General features: G+C 40.7%; 1 protein-coding gene across 5 annotated transcripts in view; it reads left to right on the top strand.

Moving 5' to 3' along the window:
- rbms3 (RNA binding motif, single stranded interacting protein) overlaps nucleotides 1-23,539 on the top strand; it is a 1,402,627-nt gene that overhangs the window by 282,128 nt on the left and 1,096,960 nt on the right. For all 5 annotated transcript variants that reach the window (XM_072575202.1, XM_072575203.1, XM_072575199.1 and 2 more), the window contains exon 3: nucleotides 11,354-11,422. In XM_072575202.1, the coding sequence (XP_072431303.1) occupies nucleotides 11,354-11,422 (69 nt within the window). The remainder of the gene's footprint in view (nucleotides 1-11,353; nucleotides 11,423-23,539) is intronic.

Raw genomic sequence — 23,539 nt, 5'->3', positions numbered from 1 at the left:
CATGGCCTGGTTGGACCGAAGGGTCTGTTTCTGATTAGATTCCATACAGTGTGGAAACAGGCCCCTCGACCCAACCAGTCCACAATGACTCTCTGAAGTGTAACCCACCCAGACCCATTTCCCTCTGATTAATGCACCTAACACTATAGGCAATTCAGCATTGCCAACTCACCTGAGCTGCACATCTTTGGACTGTGGGAGGACACCAGAGCACCCGGAGGAAACCCACACAGACACTGGGAGAATGTGCAAACTCCACACAGACAGTTACCCGAGGCTGGAATCAAACCAGGGACCTTGGTGCTGTGAGGCAGCAGTGCTAACCACTGAGCCACCGTGTCGCCTATACTGTATGACTCTATAAAAGTGGAATCTGACAATGAAGAACAAAGGCTCCACAGAAGTCAACAACAGTACTCAAGTGTGTAGACTCAGATTTCTACTGTCTTTCCCAAAACAAGAAGGAAGTTGAATAAACCTCACACTTGCTTGGAGACACTGAGGTTCATTTTGGGAGATTTGAGAGAGCCAAGAGGGTTTACCATGAAATTACGTTCCTTTTTCAATTCAATATCTGGGAAAGGTTTGAAACAATGTAGTGTGACCAAGAGACATTCGAGTGATTGGAAACATTTGTTCTCCACCAATGAACAGCTGCATACCTGGCAAACCGAATAAAGATTTTTGAAGAGGCAACAATATGGTAGATGGATTAATACAATAGACGTGTTGTTTTACATGGACTTTTGAGGTAGCTATATAGAGGGTAACATATTAGATTAAAATCTGGTTAGAAAGGATAAACGAGCAAGAGTTGGAGTTATGGGCAATCTGTTGGGGTCTGTTACCTCAGTTCGTTTTCCTGGGCCTCTTCTGTTCACATGTACATCGATGATTTATACATTATGCTAGAAATAATGTTTTGAAAATTTATAAATAGTATTAAAATAAGAGAAAAGGTAAATACTGTTGAGGAATAGAGGTAACTAAAATATATATTCAAAAATAAAATATTTTACATATTGTTTACACTGTCAGCCATTTTCCTCCATGATGAACCTCAAACAAATTGTGTCTCATGCTCCAGTTTTCTGTAACAAGGTCACATAAGTCAAGCTCATGAAAAGCTTTCTGCTGGTTTCCATGATTTAGCTACCATCACATTCAGAAGCAATGAGCCATACTGAGGGCCCACCAGACAGCAGCAGCATCATTTAGACAAGACGTATATGAGAATTTTGCATGTTAATCTCCATCTCAACAGGAGCAGGCAATTGTAATTTCCACACCCACAAATTGGAACTCACACATCCAAGAATTGAGAAACCCAATTTTGAGACCTTTTGGCCTTCTTTTCAGTATATTTTATGTTTCTGCATGAAGTTTCATAAGCTCACAGCTTGAAGAATATGACAGTGAAAACTGGTTCTGTTTGAACTTAACAAACTGTATTGTGAACGAATCTAATATTGACAGTTGGTGGGTGCCAGCCTTGGCTCAGCAGTGCCCTGTCCTTCTGAAACGGAGTTTTGTAAGTTCAAGTCCATCCCAGAACATAAGTGCCAAATATTGGTTGAGTGCAGGGCTGAAGTACAGATTTTCAGATGGGACGTTGGACCGAAGCCATGTTTACTTTCTCGGGCACAAGTAAAAGATCCCATGAAAACATTCGAAGAAGAGCCTGGGGCCGCTTGCTGGTACAATGGCAAGTGTTTGTTCTTCAAGTAATGTTAGGATTGTCAGGTTCACTGTCTCATTGCTGTTTGTGGGACCTTGCTGTCTCTCATACAGTATGATTATGTCTACAATTCAAAAGGTCTTTGGCTCCCTGCAAAAGACTTCGAAACATACTGAGGCCATGGCGTGTGTTGCTTTCATGCTGACTAAACATCAGTCAGAAATAGCAAACGTGTTTTCATGAGTTATTCGTCTGCAGCCTGCTGCGTGTCGTACAAAGTCGGCCCTGTTAGTTTTTTATTTAGGTGTCTATGCAGTTCTTTGTCATATAACATGTCCACAAAATCCTAAAAGAAATTTTGAAGGCCTTTTTTGATTGAAATAACATACATTATGGAGTAAAGTCAATTGAATTAGCAGCTGTGCAGTTGGGAGAATGATGTTATTTCATTGTATGGTTAAATGAAGGAAACACTTTCTTGGCTGAATTACATAGTATAGATATTTTACTATAAAGCAAATAATTATATTGCTAACTATACATGTGACAGTAAGGACAGACATTGTGGCTAATCTCTTCATGCCTTATGTATGCTTAAGAAGCTTTCTAAAGCAAACTTGGCTTCAGGAATATTTTAAATCATAGAGTTGTTCCTAACTGAAAAGATAACACAAACACACCAAGATGACAATCATGAAAATTGTACTAGCTGGAGTCTATTTCTCTTAATATAAACTAGGTTCTCAGCTACAAAACTCACAGTATTAGTAGTTCTTTGCATTTCTTTATCACTTACTCAACTTTTCATTGGAAATTCAACATAATAACTAGATCATCAAGAATGAACATGGAGAGCAATTTATGTTGTGTTGCCACACATTTTATTACCCTGCATGGTTGTTTTTACAGTTCATGTGCAAATATGGGAAGTTAAGCTGAATTGGAAACTTTCTGATGCATTTCAAGCTAATGAATATTTTTAGCTAATTTTAGTATTAGCATCACAGAAAAAGCCTTTGAGTGATTCATGCAGTGTTATAATCTTATGATGAATGATATTTTAGTATATGTAAACAGTCCAATTCATAAAGTTGATTTCAGATTTGCAACATGCAATCCTGATATTTGGGATCAGGCCTCATTTAAAAACAAGAGGCAAGCTGTCTTCCTTATTCTGCTTGCTGTTTGGGATTGCAGAGCACTACAGCTACCATTGACATATTTCTGAAATCAATGTTTCTCTTGCCTTAAGTCAAGGTCCGCCCAAAAATCAGAATGGGCATCATCTGTTGCTGGGAGTGTTTTTTTCAACATTTTCCTGTTTCCACCCAGAAAGGTAAGGTAGTCAGATCAACCTCACACTCACTGCCTCTAACAATACAACATTCCAGAAAGACTCAACTGAAGTGCCAATCTACACCCTATCCAAGTCTGGGAGTGGTGCTTGAACAGTTAACCTCTTGACTTAGCAATACAAATGCTAACCCTGCACTAAGCTTAAAATCTCCTTAATATAATGGCATGTCAGTAAGATTCTCATAATGCAAATTTCTTTTGGGATTTTATGTGCTGAGAGTCACTAGTCAGACTCTTGATATTGCCCCTCAGAGTGCATATTAACATTCATTCTGAAGCAATTGAGACACTTTTGCATATATTTGATTTAATGTTGCTGGACAAAATAAAATTGAAAACTTGCAGGAGTGTACAAGAATTTGTACAGTGTAATATTATGTTCCAGCAGCTTGTAAATATTCAGTGTAGTTGGAGTGCAACCATTTGAAAGAGTAAATGTGAAACTGCAGGAATTCTTTTCATTAATCCTCACAGGCTGCAATTTGAAGTGAACAAATTGCTCCATCTAGAGTTTAATGAACTTTTATATTGAGGCTTGATATAGTGAGTACTTTTTTTCTCATTATAGTGAAAAAAATTTAGCATTTTGAGCAATTTCCTTCAGAAATAACCCACTGTGGGTCATACTGTGTCTGAGGCTTTTCTCCAAAGTTCATTTTTGTTTGGTTAAAACGTTCTCACCTCTGAATAAAACTGTAAGCATGAACTTGTTGGCAGTTATACTGGTTCAAAGTTGAAGCCCAGAATTTTGGGAGCAACAGGAAACAGTTATTTTCTACTGCTTTATTGCAGTTTTTTAATGTGTATATTTTTGAAATTTATCATCATCCTCACCAAGACTTAGTGTTATGGAAGTCTAAGCAGTATCTTTTAAAATTCATAGTATAACAAGACAAAGTCAGTCTAAATTTATGGAAGGAACGTTAGGTTTAACATATTTACTAGCGATATTTTGAGGATCTTAATAGTACGGCATATGAAAAGAAATCTCTCCATACAGTATATTTTGATTTCCAAGAAGAATTCAGGACAACAAAATGTCGTGCACATGATTAATTACAGGCTCGTGGTGTTGGAAATAGTAAACTACCATGGTTAGAAGACAAGGAGAAAAAGGAAGGGATAAACAGGGTAGTTTTAAGTTTGTATGGCTGTAAGTAGTAAACTTCCATAAGCATAAATGTTGGGACCTCAGTTATTTGCAATCTATGCTAATGACTTAGATTAAGAGGCTGAGAGTAATGTATCAAAGTTTGCAGAGAATACAAAACCCACTGGGAATGTAAGCTCTGAGGGGCACATAAACAGGCTACAAAAAGATTTTGACAGGTTAAGTGAGTCAACAATAACCTAAAGAGTTATGTATAATGTGAGAGACTGTTTTCCATTTTGGTGGTCGGAAGTGATATGATCCCTGTAAAGACTGATCATTTTTGAAAGGATATTTGAATTCCCAGTGACTGATTTAAAGGAATTGCATGACAAGATGTAAAGTTTTAAGGCTTTTACTGTGATAAACAATTGAAAAGCAACATTGATGATATATCACTTACTAGGCAACAAATGCCCTAAGTAAAGAAAAGACAATACATTTTAATGTTTTATTGAAACCAATAGCCCCATGCTGTCAACTTCAGCACCCTCTCCACGGAGTGCAGTCTTTATAGGAAACGGTGCACATTCACCACTTCCTTTGTACCGGGATGTAACATTGAATGACCCTCAAAAGATGCTTCCCTCATTTTTCAGACTATTTCTGAACTGAGTACTATCAGAAAGGACCAGATTTTCTTCTCACAGCCTTTAAGATAAATCTCTAACTAAAGTGTCATGAAATGAATCCCTTTTGACCAGGGTCTGTCCTCCTTCCCACATTCCCACCCCGGAGGTTACTGAGGAATCCTAGTCTTCTCCACTCAACTGAACTCACCAGATGCAGCTCTGTCTTTCTATTTCCAATACTTCATAGACTGAAAGCCTGTCCACTATTGGCCCATCTGTTGCTCACTTTATTTTCAGGTGTCAACATTTGATACCTGAGCTCCCAATAAGCATTAACCATTTAACTTATAAACATTCCTATGTGCAACAGAAGAAAAAAGCTGAATGTTTTTCAAAGGTAAAGCTTGCAAATGTTGGTATTCAGAGCGACTTCAGTGCACTCATACAAGACACTCACCAAGTTAGCACCATGTAAAAAGTTCAATGAAAGACACTGACCTGAAACATTAATTTTTCCTCTTCACAGATGTAGCTTGACCTGTTGACTACTTTGTTTTTATTTCTGATTTCCAGTCTGCATAGCGCATTTTTTTTATGACAGAAAATTAGCATGCAGGTACAGTAAACAATTAGACAGATAATTGATATGTTGGGCTTTATTGCAAGGAGATGAAATAAGATAAGTATTTCTCCTGTTGTATAGGGCTTTAGTGAAACCACATCTGGAATACTAGGTAATTTTGTTAGTTAAGGAAGGACCTATCTGCATTTGAGGCAGTACAACGAAGGTCCCCTAGTTTGGCTCCTGGGATAAAAGGGCTGCCCTATGATGAGAGGCTGAGTATATTGAATTTATACTCTGGAGATTAGAAGATTAGGACATGATGTTGTTATGTAGGTTCTGATCATGTGGCCACTGAGAGATTATTTCCTTTGGCTGTGGGGGCAGTGCCGTTGTTGTCGTGTCACTGTTCTAGTATTCTAGAATCATCGAACTATGCAGCACAGAAACAGACCCTTTGGTTGAACTCATCCGTGTCGACCAAGTTTCCCAAACTAAACTGGTCCCATTTTGCCTGTGTTTGGCGCATACTTCTCCAAACCTTTCCATTTCATATACCTGTCTAAAGGTCTTTTAAATGTTGTAATTGTACCTGCATCTATGACATCCTTTCGCAGTTCATTCCATATATGAACCACCCTCTGTGTGAAAAGTTTGCCCTTCAGGCCCCTTTTAAATCTTTCTCCTCTCACCTTAAAAATATGCAATCTAGTTTTGAACCCCCTACCTGAGGGAAATGACCCTTGTTAGTCACCTTATCTATGACCCTCATGTTTTCATAAACCTCTATAAGGTCATTCGTCAACCTCCTTGTAAACTCCAGAGAAAAGCATCCCAGCCTATCCAGCTTCTCCTTACAAACTCAAGTCCCGGTAACATCCTTGTAAATCTCTTCTGCACCCTTTCCAATTTAATAATATGAGACACGGGCTTGAGTCCCATCATGGCAGAAATTTGAAATTAATAAATCTGGAATTAAAAGCAAATCTCATGGTAACCAAAGGTCAGTTGTTGATTGCCCTTTGGGGGATCTGCCTCCCTTACCTGGTCTGCAAACTCAAGACTTAACATTGACCTTGATGCCGAAAATGATAATGTCGAATGTCAACTTACGAAACCTCACAACAGAAGAGAAAAGCAGAATATTTTTAAAAAATGAAACTTATAAAAGTTGGCATTCACAGCACTTCAGTGTTCTCATACAAAAAAACACAGCCAAGTTCTGTCAGCACTGCAATGTCCTCCACACTAACATGTAAGTGGCTGTGTCAAAATTGTGAGAGCTGTCCCACAGATGAGTCAAGCAATATCCTCACAGAATTATACCATTTGGACAATGTGGCCATTACATCACCATCCCTGTGTATGCCTTGACATGGTGTTGGGACAGTGGTATACAGTTGATTTTTCCCTGTGAATCCACATATTCATTGTCAGAATCCATGGAGTCTCAGCATTAGGTCAAACAGAGGTGAAGAATCCTGATGCTGATTACTATGTATTGCTTTCTCAATACTCCATCATGTTGAGCACCAATTGGAAGAAGAAACGAGGAGTGTAAGGACAAAGAATGTACTCTGCACGGGGGACTTGAGTTAGTATCCATCACCAAGAGTGACTTGGTTCTACCATCATTGACCACTCTCACTGAATCATAAAGGGCATAGTTGTGAGGGTGGGTATACAATAGGTTGTGAGGGAACTAGCAATAGGGAAAAACCTACTTGAATTTATCCTCCCCAACCAACCTGAAGCTGATGTGACTGTCTGTGATGTTATTGGCAGAAGTGACTACTGCATGGTGTTGTGCAGAATAAGCTCCACATTCATATTAAGGAAACCCTGTGTCTTAGAGTCATACATCACAGAAATAGAAACCAGTCCATGCTGAACATAATCCCAAACTAAACCAGTCCCACCTTCCTGCTCCTGATCCATATCCCTCCAATGCTTTCCTATTCATGTATCTATCCAAATGTCCTTTAAACATTGTATTTGTACCCACATCCACCCCTTTCTCAGGAAGTTCATTCCACATGTGAACCACCCTCTGTGTAAAAAATTTGCCTCATGTATTTTTTAAATCTCTCTCCTCTCACCTTTAAAATGTGGCCCCTAATCTTCAAATCCCCATCTTTGAAAAGACAACTACCGTTTACCTAAATGAGATACATTGTGGGCAGATGTTGCAACTTAACTCATGAGGCATTGTGGACCATCGGCAGCAGCAGAACTTCATTCAACCACAAGCTGTAACCTGTTGGCCCAGCAACCAATGCAGAGTGCAGGAAGACATGTCAGCAGCATTACCATGCATATCTAATATTCAGCTATCAACTGGCAAAGCTAAAACATTTTAATTCCCATCAGCATACTCAGCTTGCTATAGGCAGGGCTAAGCAATCGTACACCCAGTGGACCAGACCAAAGCTCTGAAATCCAGTCACTCAGTGGTGAATGGTGGTAGACAGTCAACTCCACAAATATCCCCACCCTCAGTGCATCAGTGCAAAAGGCATGGCTGAAGCATTTGCAACAAACTTCAGGAATGAGTGCTGAGTCCCCTTGAGGTCCACAGCATTAGAGACACTGATCTACAGTTAATACGATTCACTCCATGGGATATCAAGGAATGGCTGAAGGCACAGTATACTGCAAAGGATAGGTGCCTTCATAATATTCTGGCTATTGTACAGAGGTCTTGCACTCTAGAAGTCGCTGCACCCTTAGCCAGCTGATCTAGAGCAGTTATAACACTGGCATCTATCTGATGACGTGGAAAATTACTCAGGTATGGCCTGTCCATAAAAGCAGGACAAATGCCACCTGATCAATTCCCAATCATCACTCTACTCTTGGTCACCAGGAATGTGATGAAAGGTGTCATCACCAGCGCTGATAAAATGTAGAGCTGGAACAGGCGCAGCAAGTCAAGCAGAATCAGAGGAGCAGGAGAGTCAAGATTTCAGCAGCCCTGATGAAGGGTCCTGCCCGAAACGTTGACTCTCTTGCTCCTCTGATGCTGCTTGACCTGCTGTGCTTTTTCCAGCTCCACACTTTGTCAACTCTGACTTTCCAGCATCTGCACACCTCACTATCTCCCAGGTATCATTAATGCTATCAAGCAGCATCGGCTCAATAGTAATTTGCTCAGGGACGCCCACTTTGGGTTCCATCAGGGCCACTCAGCTCCTGACCTCATTACAGCCTTGAATCAAGCACGGACAAAAGAGTTTATTTCCAGAGGTGAGGTGATAGTGACTGCCTTTGACATCAAGACCACATTTGACCAAGTGTGGTGTCAAGGATTTAAGATTAGAGTGGTGCTGGAAAAGCACAGCAGGTCAGGCAGCATCTGAGGAGCAGGAAAATCAAGGTGTCAAGGAGCCCTAGCAAAATTGAAATCAATGGAAATGAGAGTGCAAACTCTCTGCTGGTTGACGTCATTTCTTGCACATAGGAAGATGATTGTGGTTGCTGGAGATCGATCATCTCAGCTCCAGGACATCTCTGCAGATGTTCCTCAGGGTAATGTCCTGGTCCCAGGATCTACAGCCATTTCGCCACTGACCTTTTCTCCATCATAAGATCAGAAATGGGAACATTCACTGATATTTGCAAATTGATATTCAGTGTCATTCACATCTTCTCAGATACTGAAGCAGTCCATGTCCATATTTGTATCAATGACTTAGCTGAAGAGACCTTGGTATGTAAATTTGCAGGTGCCACAAATATAGGTAAGGGACTGAATTAGGGACTGAATCTTAAATTATTTTTTGGCTAAGGGTCAATTTTATCCAGCTTCACAAATGGGTTTTTCTCCTTGAGGTCAAATAAGATCCTCACTATTATCTGACCAAACTCATCTCATGAACTACCTTCCCTGTCCTTATGTTGCCCCTCTCACACGATTCTAAATCCAACAACTGACCATTCAAAAATATGGATATCTGTCAAAAAGACAGGCATCCTTGGCAGCTATACATCTTTAAAAGGTCACTTGCACTTGGGCAGGCGTCAGAAATTTGTTGTTCACTGTCAAAGTAATGGTACAGCAGCCATGAAGCCATGCTGTTCACAACACACAGCTAGCATGCATGGCATTCCTTGCCCATGCTTATCCTGGTTGCTTTTCGACCACCAGGCCACATAGTTATCTGACCTTACCTACCTCCCGTCCAAACCTCTTTCTAAACCACCCCATAACTGTCCTGAATGCCCAATAGTGAACCATATCCTGTCATTGTTCAATGGGGAAATACAGGCAATGGACAATTCCAAACCACACCTTTCATTTACAGTGAGCAAATATGAGCAGAAGCAAAAGGAATGGAGGCTGTGGTTTGCTTCACCTGCCCTCCCACAAAGCAAACCCAATGGTGGTATGAGACCAATGATTATTTTGCAATCCATGATGCTTTGCTGCACTAGACTGTCCTTCAACGGGAACTGGGTCAGCTCCTGTCTGGCTTGTAGCCCATGACGCAACTGAGCTCTGTCTTAGATAAGAAGAGCTCTCTCCTCCCCATTATCCTGCTCCTCCTTAGAAGATTGCTCCCATTCCCTGAGATCCTCAACATCAGGCACATTGCTTCATTGCCTGCTCTGTACCGGCACTTTTACATCAAAAGGAAGTGCCCAATGCACTGCAACCCCTTTGCCATCCTGGACTTACACCAACCATAAAACATATCATTGTACTCACTCAACTCAGTTATAATACATGGCAGCACCCTTGTAGGTGTCACAACTAGTGGGTCATTTTTCGTCAGCATTCTCCTCATTTTAAGTCATTACTTCTGCATCATTTGAGATACCAGTGTTCAATTTACTCGGACCAGTGTAATGAAATAAATGGTCTTTGAACAGTATTTGACTGCAAAGTGCCTTCACTTCACATGCAAAGGAAATAGATAATGAACTGTTTACAAATTAAATGTACCTAGAGTTTGCAAGGGCTTGATTCATATATTTTTTTCCTTCAAAGTGCTGGTATCCAGCAGACGTGGGTCCTGTACTTTTGACCATCAAACAGACACTGACTCTGCCCTACCAAGGTCTGTTTTCTAGTGGCACCGCACATCTAGAGAATGACAAGTGATGGCAGGGAACACAGCTCATGGTGGAACACCAGTTCCCTCCTCTTACCTTACCCTGACAACCTATTCCCACGCGACTCATGGAAATGCAGTAGGTTGAACTTTGCCTTCATCTCTCCTCCCTCCCCTGAGACTTGAAGATACACCTTATTGATGCCCCCTGTGATGCGCTATGCTTTCCCCCTAGAGGTTGCAGTGGTGGTCACTGCCAATACTCCCTCCCTTTGTAGCCTACTGCTGACCTTTGATGCTGTTCCACATGCTACCAGTGACCTTGATGGCTCCCCCTCCCCCCAGGGTCACAGTTCTTGTCCCTAACTCCACTTGTGCCTCTGCTTTCTCCCCCCAGTCATTCACCAATTAAATCACTTTTGCCATTTTCTTCTTTCTCTCTCTTCCTTCGTTGCCTCTTCCTTAATTGCTGAAACCCTGATTCATTTATACTACGTTCCAGTTTCATTCACTTTACTTTTCTCCACAGATGCTGCCTGACTTGATAAGAATTTCTTGAATTATCTGTTTGTACTGCACATTGCCAGAATCCACAATATTTTGCAGTTTCTGTTAATGATATAAGTACATTGCTTAAGCAATACACACCAGTAATGTGATTTAACTGGTCATTGTATTTTGTCCAAACAAATTAATTGCAGTGTTTGGATGAAATTGTAGATTGAAGCTGCAAGGCTTAAGGGATAATACATTGGAAAGGTAGACTAGCACAAAAGACAAGATATGACATGTCACAACAATTGCATAGCAATCTCCAGGCAATTTTGCTTTATTAAAAATTTGATTTACTCAGTGTTCAGTAGAATAGCACTAGGGTATTTGTCAAGAAGCTGAGTCATCATAAATATGGAAAAACATATTTCACAATTGTATGTTAGGCTTCACTCTGTCTTTATTAAATTGAATTTTCTTTAATTACAGAGAGCATCAACCACCAAGACTTCCAGTGCTCCATCTTACAGCAGGTGGTCAGGTTCTCAGCCTCACCAGGTATGGTACCAAACAATATTCACAAATTAGCCAACAGGAATGTTTAAACTATTAAATGTGTGCCATGTGAAGGTTGATTATATCAGGACAAATCTGACTCTACTATTATATAATTGTAGATATTTATTCTTACATGATGCCATTTTTAACTCTTTCCTCTAGGCTATTATTTGTATGTGCTTTTTCCCTAAATGGATCCTCCCGTGTAATTGTATAAGAGTGCTGACAGAAGACATGTCTTTAAGTCACTTTCAGTAATGGCTGATGTGTAAATATTGTGTGAAGGTGCCTGGCATTTACCTACCACTTCACAGACCACAGCTGAGTTTGTCAGCTCACTATTGAACCATCCTTTCACACAAATCAAGATCATAGCACATTTGATCATCAAAAAACTAGTTTATCCTCTCAGCATTTAAATGCAGATTTAGCTAGTTAACCTGACAGCTGGTAAATGTACTCAAGTTGCCTGGTAAGCTTCATGAATTTTATGTATTGCTTAACTGACAAAAATATATGTTCTAAATCACCGGTTGCCTTTGGTCTGTTGTCTTTTATTCTGAAACAAATGAAAATACAATTGACATTCCTTTACATCTGCCAGTCAGTATCAGTATCTTAAATGTTATCTGATATTAATGAGAATAGGTCAATGCTTGAGTCATATCTGACACAGATCACAAAGAACAGTGAATGTTAATATTTGCTCCTGTTAACTCGGTGCCACTGCAATGATGTTTGCCTTGCATTGTAATGTTTTCTTAAATTCAAGGTGTTTTAGGAATTTGATGAAATAGCAGAAGGTTAAAATAATATTTATAAGAGCTGAACCTATGTTTCCACAGTGCGTTAGCATTCAACTTCTGCATCTATTTTTAGCATTTCCTATTTTGATGCGCAGAATAATAAGAAAGTGTTTTCTTTCACTTGTTTTCAAAATCTCAGTCAGAATTTACATGTACATGAAATATACATGACACAGAAGTGAAGACTTTGAATTATGTCAGTGAAACGTCATTTGAATAAAATAGAAAATGAGTAAAAGAATTATCAGCCTCCTCAGGTAACCAGGATAGGCCATGTACACTATCTGGTATCAGTTAGTTTTGATTGCATGGTTCTTGTCTTTGTGATTCATTTGCAATATCAAATTGGATAGGCCTGCGAAAGGCCTTTGGTTAATCTGGTATGTCCCCAAAATGAAATGCCATTGTTTTTCTTCTGTAAGCGATAGCCACAGGCTAGCATTCAATTAGATAATCAGCAACTGTCCTCTTTTATCATTTTACTGAAATAATTCGAGAGGTTGTCCACCAATTTATGTGCTATGTTTCCAGCAGTGTTTAACCACACTTGATAAATAACTCTTTGTTAGTTTGGATTAGGATGCTGTTCTATTCAATGCTGGTTAGTATGCTTGGATAGGGAAAACAATGTGTGGAATAACCTGTGATTATTAATTTGAGGAGAATTTTGCTGTGGGAATTGTCCCATTTGTTTTAATTCAAGTATGTACATGGGAATGATGTTAGTGATATACTCCTGCTGATGCGTAGCCAAAGAACTGAGGTTATGTCGGTAACCTTGTTCAATAACATCAAACTAAGTTTCTATGATACGTTCTGTGGAACCAGCCATACTGAGGCAAGCACTGCATAAATAATCACAATGGTTATTATTGTTTCCAAAATCAAGTTTACACTGAGTGCAATTTGCAAAATTATAATAGCCTCACTCCATAACTTTCTGGCTATTAAAATTAACGTACTAAAGATAGGAGGTCCAGAGTGTTTTAATTTTGTGATATGTTCTACAGGTAGAGGTCAGGAAATGGGACAAGGAGTGCCCACCTCAAAGTGTCTGACAGTGTTTTCACTGAGATCGAAAGGGATCAGATTTCTTTATATTAGAAGCAATAAGTTGCGGAGTAAGCATTATTGATTATTAATTTTGAGCTTTGCTGCATGTTCTTAAAATCATTTTGACTGTTCGTGACCTTTGGTATACGTTATTAAATAATTGTTTATTTCAGTATAAACATCATTTTTTACTTGCTATTTCATACTAAACTTACATTATTTCCATAAGACCATAAGACCATAAGACATAGGGATGGAAGTAAGGCCATTCAGCCCATCGAGTCCACTCCGCCATTCAATCATGGCTGATGGGCATTTCAACTCCACTTACCCGCATTCTCCCCGTAGCCCTTAATTCCTTGTGACATCAAGAATTTATCAATCTCTGCCTTGAAGACATTTAGTGTCCCGGCCTCCACTGCACTCCATGGCAATGAATTCCACAGGCATTCGCTTTCTTAATCACAGATTCAACCTGCATGTTTACCTTTAGAGAATCCTCAACTAGCACTCCCAAATCCCTTTGTACTTTGGCTTTATGAATTTTCTCACCGTTTAGAAAGTAGTCCATGCTTGTATTCTTTTTCCAAAGTACAAGACCTCGCATTTGCTCACATTGAATTCCATCAGCCATTTCCTGGACCACTTTCCCAAACTGTGAAGATCCTTCTGCAGCCTCCCCACTTTCTCAGTACTACCTGCCTGTCCACCTAACTTTGTATCATTTTCCTGAGATTAAATAATGAAAAGAAATCAGCAGAGAGAAGTTGCACAGTTAAAAGGGTAGGTAGTTAGTTCCAGCATCAAGCCAATCACAAGCCTTACTGAAATAACTCCACAGACGCCGGTATCTTATCACCAAGTCACCCTTTATTTACACATGGAGAGTCCTTGACACTGATCCAGCTCCCTCAGAGCCAGCTCTCAGAGTGAACAGAACCTCTGACACTCCTGTTTATATCTGTCAGCCAGAGCTCCCGAACTGGATCAGATTGATAGCCCCAATCAGGAAACTCATATTCTATGAGGTCCATCTGTTTGACCTAGTTTATAATCTCTACATTTACCATCTAGTCAGGAACTGCAAAGGGAATGATTTGGAGATTGAAGAGAAATAGATGAACCCCACAGAAAGCTGAGCACTGCAAATATTCCAGTTATTTGGATCACTTTGGGGATTGTGGTCAGAACATCCTCCTGACCTCAGTTAATTTTACCCTCAAAGATGTGAGCATAAGCGGTATAGTTGTAAGTTTGCTGATGACACCAAAATTGGAGGTGTAATGGACAGCGAAGAAAGTTACCTCAGATTACAATGGGATATTAATCAGATGGACCAATGGGCTGAGAAGTGGCAGATGGAGTTTAATTTCGATAAATGGGAGGTGCTGCATTTTGGGAAAGCAAATCTTAGCAGGACTTATAAACTTAATGGTAAGGTCCTAGGAAGTGTTGCTGAACAAAAAGACCTTGGAGTGCAGGTTCATAGCTCCTTGAAAGTGGAGTCACAGGTCAATAGGATAGTGAAGAAGGCATTTGGTATGCTTTCCTTTATTGGTCAGAGTATTGAGTACAGGAGTTGGGCGGTCATGTTGCGGCTGTACAGGACATTGGTTAGGCAACTGTTGGAATATTGCATGCAATTCTGGTCTCCTTCCAATTGGAAAGATGTTGTGAAACTTGAAAGAGTTCAGAAAAGATTTACAAGAATGTTGCCAGGGTTGGAGGATTTGAGCTATAGGTAGAGGTTCATTGGCTAGGGCTGTTTTCCTTGCACCATCAGAGGTTGAGGGGTGACCTTATAGAGGGTTATAAAATCATGAGGGGCATGGATAAGATAAGTAGACAAAGTCTTTTCTCTGGAGTGGGGGAGTCCAGAACTGGAGAGCATAGGTTTAGGGTGAGAGGGGAAAGGTATAAAAGAGACCTAAGAGGCAACTTTTTTCACACAGAGGGTGGTGCGTGTATGGAATGAGCTGCCAGAGGAAGTGGTGGAGGCTAATACAAGAACAGCATTTAAAAGGCATCTGGATGGGTATATGAATAGGAAGGGTTTGGAGAGATATGGGCCAGGTGCTGCAGGTGAAACTAGATTGGGTTGGGATATCTGGTCGGCATGGATGAGTTGGACCAAAGGGTCTGTTTTTGTGCTGTAAATCTCTATGTAGCAAGTTCAGGAATAATAATTTCCCTGATCCTTTTGTACCTTTGAATCTGGTGCCATCTACAGGGGATCTATGATATGTGATAACAGCAAAGCAATCAAGCAAGCCAATCAACCAATCCGATTAAAGAATTCTCACAGGCAGTAAACCATCAAGTAAAAAGCATGGATGAAAATTCATTTTATAATCATTTATACCAAATAAAATAGGATTAAGGTCAAAGCTGAAATATGATTAAATATCTTTTTTGATGAAATAAAAAATAGATTTAAAATCTTGGAATTTTGAAAAGCTATTCTGAAGGAATGATACTCCATTACACTGGCACTCAATTAAGTGTGATGAAAATTAGGTTAATAGATCGAAGAAAATCCGACTTTGAGAAGCTGGGAATAGAACTTGGGAAAGTAAAATGAGCAAAATTACCAGCCAACAATGATATGGAAATACAAAGGCAATTATTTAAATAGTGTCCTATTTTCTTTCGTGTTTAACAGAAAATATTTTCCATTAAAAGGATAGAATAAATTAAGCAACATTGAGACTCCATGGATGAACAAAGGCAAAAGGGAACAATTGAGAGTAAAGGTGAAAAAACATATATAAAGTATAGAGAGCATAGAAGTTTATGATGAAAAAAAAAAGGAGAGATTATGAGAAATTTTAAAAAATAGCAAGGTAAAGGAAAATGACAAGGAACATAAAGAAAATAGTAAAATATTTATTATTACGGGTACACGAATAAAAAGGAAGGTTGTGATGGGAGTAAGGCAAAAACTGAATATTAACAGGTAACAACAGCGAGATAGCATAACGACTAAATAATTATTTTATGTCAGTATCTACTAGAGGATGAAACAAGTAGACCCGAATTTGAATGCAAAGTGATTAATGAGATAAGTTATTTAAAATAAAAGCCAGATGCACTGAACAAGTTAGACAAATAAAACAGGATTAAAAAAATCTGCTTTGGATAGATGACATACATGTAATTGCAAAGAATCTAGAGAATAGACAGCAGAGATGTTACTGTTTATCTTTAATAATTCATGAGAAAAATGGGTGGATGGATAATGTTATCTGACATTTTCTATATTTAAGGAGAGAGAGGAAACGTGATTGGGAATTTATAAACGAGTCAGCTTAACTTAATAAAATAATGTTATTGTACTAAAGGAGAGAGTAAATCAAAATGAATATATAACAATGAATAGTCAGCATGGATTTCAAAACTGAAAATTTTGCTTGACCAAAGTTAGAATAAAATCATAGAATCATAGAATCCCAACAGTGTGGAAACAGGCTCTTCAGCCAAACAATTCCACACCGACCCTCTGAAGAGTATCCAATCCAAATCCATTCCCCATTACTCTTCATTTATCCGTGAATAATGAACCTCACCTACACATCCCTGAACACTATGGGCAATTTAGCGTGGCAAATTCACCAAACCTGCACATCTTTGGATTGTGGGAAGAAATCAGAGCCCCTGGGGGAAGCCTACGCAGACACGGAGAACGTGCAAACTCCACACAGACAGTCACCCGAGGCTGGACTTGAATTTTTTGAGCAAGTAACAGAAAACAGGGGACAGTGCTAATGCAGTGGGTGCCATTCAATGAAGTCTAATGAACAAAGTAAGAGAATGTGGATTCAAGAGACAAGTGATAGAGCTGATCATTAGTTTGCTTCAAGACAGAATGAAGAGATTGGGAGAATGACAGACATTGGGAAGTGGTGTTCAACAAGAATCAATTGGTATGGGAATCTAGGCTAACATGCCAGCTCTTGAATGAACCAAAGCCCCATCCTCTGTGTAAGGTGAACATAAAAAATGACACTATTTAAATATGAGAAGAGAAGCCACCTTTAGTGTCCTGGTTAATACATCACAAAACAGTGATTTATCTAATCAGTGTTACATTTGGTTGGAGCTTGGAAGAATGAGAGGTGAAATTAGAATCGTAGAATCCCTATCATGTGGAAGCAGGCCATTCGGCCAATCGAGTCCACATCACACCTTTGAAGAGCATCCCTACCGGACCGACCCATCTGCCCTATCCCTGTAATCCTGCAATTCCTGTGGCTAATCATAGAATCCTTACGGTGTGGAATCTGGTCACTCAACTCATCGAGTCCATACCAACCTTCTGAAGAGCATCTCACTCAGATCCACCCCATCGTATTCTTCTTACCATGGCTAATCCATCTAGCCTGCGCATTCCTGGACACTGGGCAATTTAACATGGTCAATCCAACTAACCCATCGTTGGACTGTGGGAGGAAACTGGAGCACCTGAGGAAATCCATGCAGATACAGGGAGAATGTGCAAACGCCACACAGACAGTCCAGGTCCCTGGCGCTGTGAGGCAGCTGTGCAAACCCCTCTTCTCTCAAGTTAACCCATTGTTCAGTTATAGTTTTGCATGCTAATCTTGGATTTATTATGCAGTCTTACACCATTGAAATTAGCTTTCCCAACTTAATTATTCATACTTTGGATTGTTACTTGTCCTGTATGTAGCCAACCCAAATCAAATGAAATAATGATTATTAATTCCTAATTGTTCTCCTACTCACATTTGATCCATTTGCCCACCCCAGTCCCAAGGTCCAAGTATAATAGCACCACTTTCCTTATTGAACAGTGCTACAGAAAATTGTAATGAATGCAGTTTAGGAACTCTTACCCCTCACTCCCCTTCAATTATCCAATTTAGATTGGAACTATAGTAGTAGTGGAAAGCTCTCTTTTATAATTAGAGTCATAGAGTCGTAGAGATGTACAGCACAGAAACAGCCTCTTTGGTCCAACTTGTTCATGTCAATCAGGTATCCTAAATTTATCTAATCCCATTTGCCAGCACTTTGGCCCATATCCCACTAAATCCTTCCTATTTATATACCCATTCAGATGCCTTTTAAATGCTGTAATTGTACCAAACTCCACCACTTCCTCTGGCAGTTCATTCCATACACGCACCTCCCCTTTGCATGAAATAGTTGTCCTTAGGTCCCTTTTATATCTTTCACCTATCACCCTAAACCTATGCCCTCTAGTTCTGGACTCCCCCCATCCCAGGGAAAAGATCTTGTCTATTTATCCTATCCATGTCCCTCATGATCTTATAAACCTCTATAAGGTTACCCCTCAGCCTCCGACGCTCCAGGGAAAATAGCCCCAGCCTGTTCAGCCTCTCCCTATAGCTCAAACCCTCCAACCTTGGAAACATCCTTGTAAATCTTTTCTGAGCCCTTTCAAGTTTCACAACATCCTTCCACGAGGAGGGAGATCAGAACTGGATACAATATTCAATGCCCTGCAACATGACCTCCCTAATCCTATACTTCTTGCACTTCTCTAACCTTTTTGAAAATTTGTTCATTTCCACCTTTTCCAGTTGTTGGCAGAATGCATTGCATATTGGGCAATGCAATTTCATATTTTTGTCCCTCGCTTTGGCCAAATGGATTCTGTTCTTGGTTCCTGTGGGACACCCTCTCTCTTCAAAACTGTAATACTGTCCTTAAATCAATAAAGCCACACTTCTGTGTTACGAACACCTTGGATCTGAGAATATTGAATACCCGGTTCAATGCTAGTTTATATTGAGCCTCTGTATTTGCCGCAACATTATATTTCCTACTGATTATGACTGCAACTTGCTAACCTTAATTACTGCAGACTGTGCACTTATGCAATGTTGCATCCCTGGCACCAGGGTCAGATAGGTCACTGAATGGCTGCAGGGCATTCTGAAGGGATTTTGAAGACAAACAGACAGATCATGGTTATGTACTGGAACCAATGATAAAAGTGGAAGAAATTAGGTCCTGCAAGCTGAATTTAGAGAATTAGGAATTCATACTTGTCAATATAGAACTAGGTGGTAAGTCCATGGCTGGAGAGACAGTGCAGGAGGGAGGGCTTTAGATTTCTGTGACATTGGAACCATTTTTGGAAATGGAAGGACCTGTAGAGCCTGAACTGGAAAGGAACCAGCATCATCACAGGGAGGTTTGTAAGTGCGATTGGGGAAGGTTTAAATTAATTTAGCAGGGTGGTGAGACCCTGAGAGAAGGTTCAGCGTGGGGTAGTGGGGGGGTGCGGGTGCATAGCCAAAATTATGAGAGCCAGCAACTGAGTCAGAAATGCACAGACATTATAGAACAGTTAAGGCACAAGGGAGTATGGAAAGTTTGGATTTGTTTTTAATGCTCCGAGTCTGGAAAACAAGGCACATGAATTGCAGATTCCAATTAAACATGGGAATATGGTGTTGCAGTAAGTGAGATGTGGTTGAGGGAGGGGCAGGATTGGCGGTTCAATATTCCAGGATGTAGGGTTTTCAGGTGAGCCAGGGAAGAAGATAAAAAAGGAGGATATGTAGTAGTAATCGGGGATTCAATTGCAGCTAAAGTAGAAGTCTTAGAAGGCTCCCCAGATAAAGTCAAAAATCACACAACACCAGGTTATAGTCCAACAGGTTTAATTGGAAGCACACTAGCTTTCGGAGCGACGCTCCTTCATCAGGTGATTGTGGAGGGCTCGATCGTAACACAGAACTTATAGCAAAATTTGCAGTGTAATGTAACTGAAATTAAGCATTGAAAAATTGATTGTCTGTTAAGCCTTTCATCTGTTAGAATACAGTGATGGTTTCACTTCTTTCATGTGTAAATCACAAAACCCTTTTTTTTAAGTTGCATTCTCGGGTTAGCTGTTAACAATGGTGATTGCGAGACAATATGTTGAAGGTGTTAGCCCCCTGTGTTCTCTGTCTATGACCAGATGTTTAGATTGATTCTAATCTAAAAAGTGAGATAACAGAGTTTTACATAAATTCATGCAGTTTTTGAGCTCAGAGTTCTACACAATGTATGCAGTTTTTGAGCAAAGTGCAATGTAACTCTGCAAGTACAAATTCACCCCACAAAATATATGTGTGCATGTGGGGATTTGTCTGTGTGTGTGTGTGTGTGTCTGTCTAGGGTGGGGGTTGTGAGTGTGAGAAAGTGTGTGTGTATGTGTGTGTAGTGAGTGCAGAGTGTCTTAAGTCTGTGAGGGGGTGCATATGTGCGTGTGGGAGTGTGTGTGTCTATAAGGGTATGTGTGGGTGTCTGTGTGCACGTCCGTGTGTACCTGTGTCTGTGTGTAGGCATATCTGTGTGTGTGTGTAGTGCAATGGTGATCACCTGTAATGTGACATGAACCCAAGGTCCCGGTTGAGGCCCTCCCTATGGGTACTGAACTTAGCTATCAGCCTCTGCTCGGTCACTTTTCACTGCTGCCTGTCCTGAAGTCCATCTTGGAGGATGGTCACCGAAGGTCCAAGGCTGAATGTCCTGGACCACTGAAGTGTTCCCCAACTGGGAAGGAACCCTCCTGTCTGTTGATTGTTGTGCGGTGCCCATTCATCCGTTGTCGTAGCCTTTGCTCAGTTTCCCCAATGTACCATGCCTCCGGGCATCCTTGCCTGCAACGTATAAGATAGACAACGTTGGCTGAGTCACATGAGTACCTGCCATGTACAAGGTGGGATGGACACCTCAGCACCACACTCTACTGCAAACCCACAGACAACCTCACAATGCTACACTTCTCCAGCTTCCACCCAAAACATATTAAAACAGCCATTCCCTATGGACAAGCCCTACGCATACACCAGATCAGCTCAGATGAGGCGGAATGTGACGGACACCTGGAAGTACTCAAGGATGCCCTCACAAGAACGGGGTACGATGCTCAACTCATCGATCACCAGTTCCGACGTGCCACAGCAAGGAACCATAATGACCTCCTCAGGAGACAGACACGTGCTGCAACCAACAGGGTACCCTTCGTTGTTCAATACTTCCCAGGGGCTGAAAAATTACGCCATGTTCTTCATGACCTGCAACACATTATCAATGAGGATGGGCACCTCACCAAGACCTTCCCCCAGACCTCCACTACTTGCCTTTAAACAACCGCTAAACCTCAAACAGATCATTGTTCGTAGCAAACTGCCCGGCTCTCAGGACAACTCCATATAACCCTGTCACGGTGGACGCTGCAAGACGTGTCAGATTGTGGACATAGATACCACTATTACGCGTGGGAACACCTCCCACCTTGTACAGGTACTCATGGCAGGTAGATTGCAAATAGGTGGAAACCTGTTCCCTAGAGAATGATGGAGGTAGGGTCACTAAGGCAGAGAAAGATATTGAGATTCTTGACAAACACAGGAGGAAAGGTTTACCTGTGGAGTATGTGGTAGGCAGAATTGTGGTGTTCAGGTGATAGTTAGGTCTGTCATGATCATGTTCAGCAATCTGTCCGAGACCACCCAAGCAGATGCAGCAATCTAGAAGGCACAACAAAGTCTCTTCTTCCTCAGGAGGCTTAGGAAATTCGGCATATCTATAAGGACCCTCATCAACTTTTACAGATTCACTATAGAAAGTACACTGCCAGGATGCATAATGGCTTGGTACGGCAACTTCTCTGTCCAGGACTATAATGAACGACAGGAAGTTGTGTATACAGTGCAAACCATCATGCAAACCAAGCTCCCACCTCTGGACTCTATCTACATTTTTCATTGCCACGGAAAAGCTGCCAACATCAGTGACGACCTCTCCTCCTCAGTAATAATCTCTCCTAATCTCTTCCATCAGGCAGAAGGCACAGAAGCTTAAACATGCGTACTAACAGATTCAAGAACAGCTTCTTCCCGGCTGTTATGAGACTGTTGAATGGATCTTACTAATTTCAAATCTAATGTTGATCTTGCTTTTGTGTACCTCCTGTGCAGCCGTAACCTTTTATACCTTGCTCTGTTAAACACCCTATGATTTGTATGTCCTTGTATGTTCACCGTACTTGGGTGACAACAATAAATCAAATCAAATCAGTGGTGGAACTAGCTCAATAGGCCAAATGACCTACTCGGGCTCATAATTTATATGCTACTTGTGGGAACTTGCTGTGTACTAAACTGGTTGCTGTGTTTCTAGATCAAATAATGACAGCTCTCCAAGAAATACTGTTGACTGAAAAGCATCATGGAAGAATTAAGGCATTCTTCTCCTTTAAATCAGTTTTACCCACTCTCTGCACCAACCCAACCTGACTCCAGACTCACACTCCTACCCCTTCATCGGTCTGCCACCCTGTCAACCCAACTAACCTGCTACACTAACCACCAGTCACCCCATTGATCTGTCAACCTGACACCCTATCCATTTACTAATCTTGCTAACCTACTCTCTACCATCTTACTAACCTGTCATCCTGCCCACCAACCACCTGACCTACTACACTACCAATTTGTTAGTCTCCCCACCAATAAACTACTTAAATGCTTGTCTACACAGATGCCATCCCTACCCCCACAGTCACTTTCCTCAACCCCCACTCATTAAGAGGCATAAATAATATTGAATGTTAAAAAGGAAAAAAAAACTAATTGTGCTTAGAATCAGTAAATGTATGTTCATTAAATGTATAAAAGCCATTAGAAAGTCATTACATATACAATTAGTCAACAACAATGACATTAATTCATTAAAAGAAACAAAAATCATAAAAGCGTTAAAAATTTTCAAGACTTAACTTGCAGTTGATGTCTTTATACTGTTTGCTGCTGTCATTAATGATTAGATTCTCTACAGTGTGGAAACAGGCCATTCAGCCTAACAAGTCCATCCCAACCCTCCGAAGAGTACCCACCCAGACCCAGTCCCCCATTCCATATTTACCCCTGACTAATGCACTTAACACTATGGGCAATTTAGCATGGCCAATTCACCTGACCCACACTCTTTGGACTGTGGGAGGAAACCGGAGCACCCGGAGGAAACCCATGCAGACACGGGGAGAATGTGCAAACTCCACACAGACAGCTGCCTAAGGTGGGAATCAAACATGGGTCCCTGGCGTTGTGAGGCAACAGTGCTAACCACTGAGCCACCATGCGGCCCACATCTTCTAGTGTCAGGTAGTGGGGAGAGGGGCATGGCTTTGTGCTTTCTCAAGCTGACCCTCCCATATTTCTACAATGGACGCTGCAGGAAGTGGCCATCAAGGGGAGACTGACAGGAAAAA

The sequence above is a fragment of the Chiloscyllium punctatum genome, chromosome 8 (assembly GCF_047496795.1).
Source record: "Chiloscyllium punctatum isolate Juve2018m chromosome 8, sChiPun1.3, whole genome shotgun sequence".
Lineage (NCBI taxonomy): Eukaryota > Metazoa > Chordata > Chondrichthyes > Orectolobiformes > Hemiscylliidae > Chiloscyllium > Chiloscyllium punctatum.
This window is presented reverse-complemented; position numbering and strand designations above follow the sequence as displayed.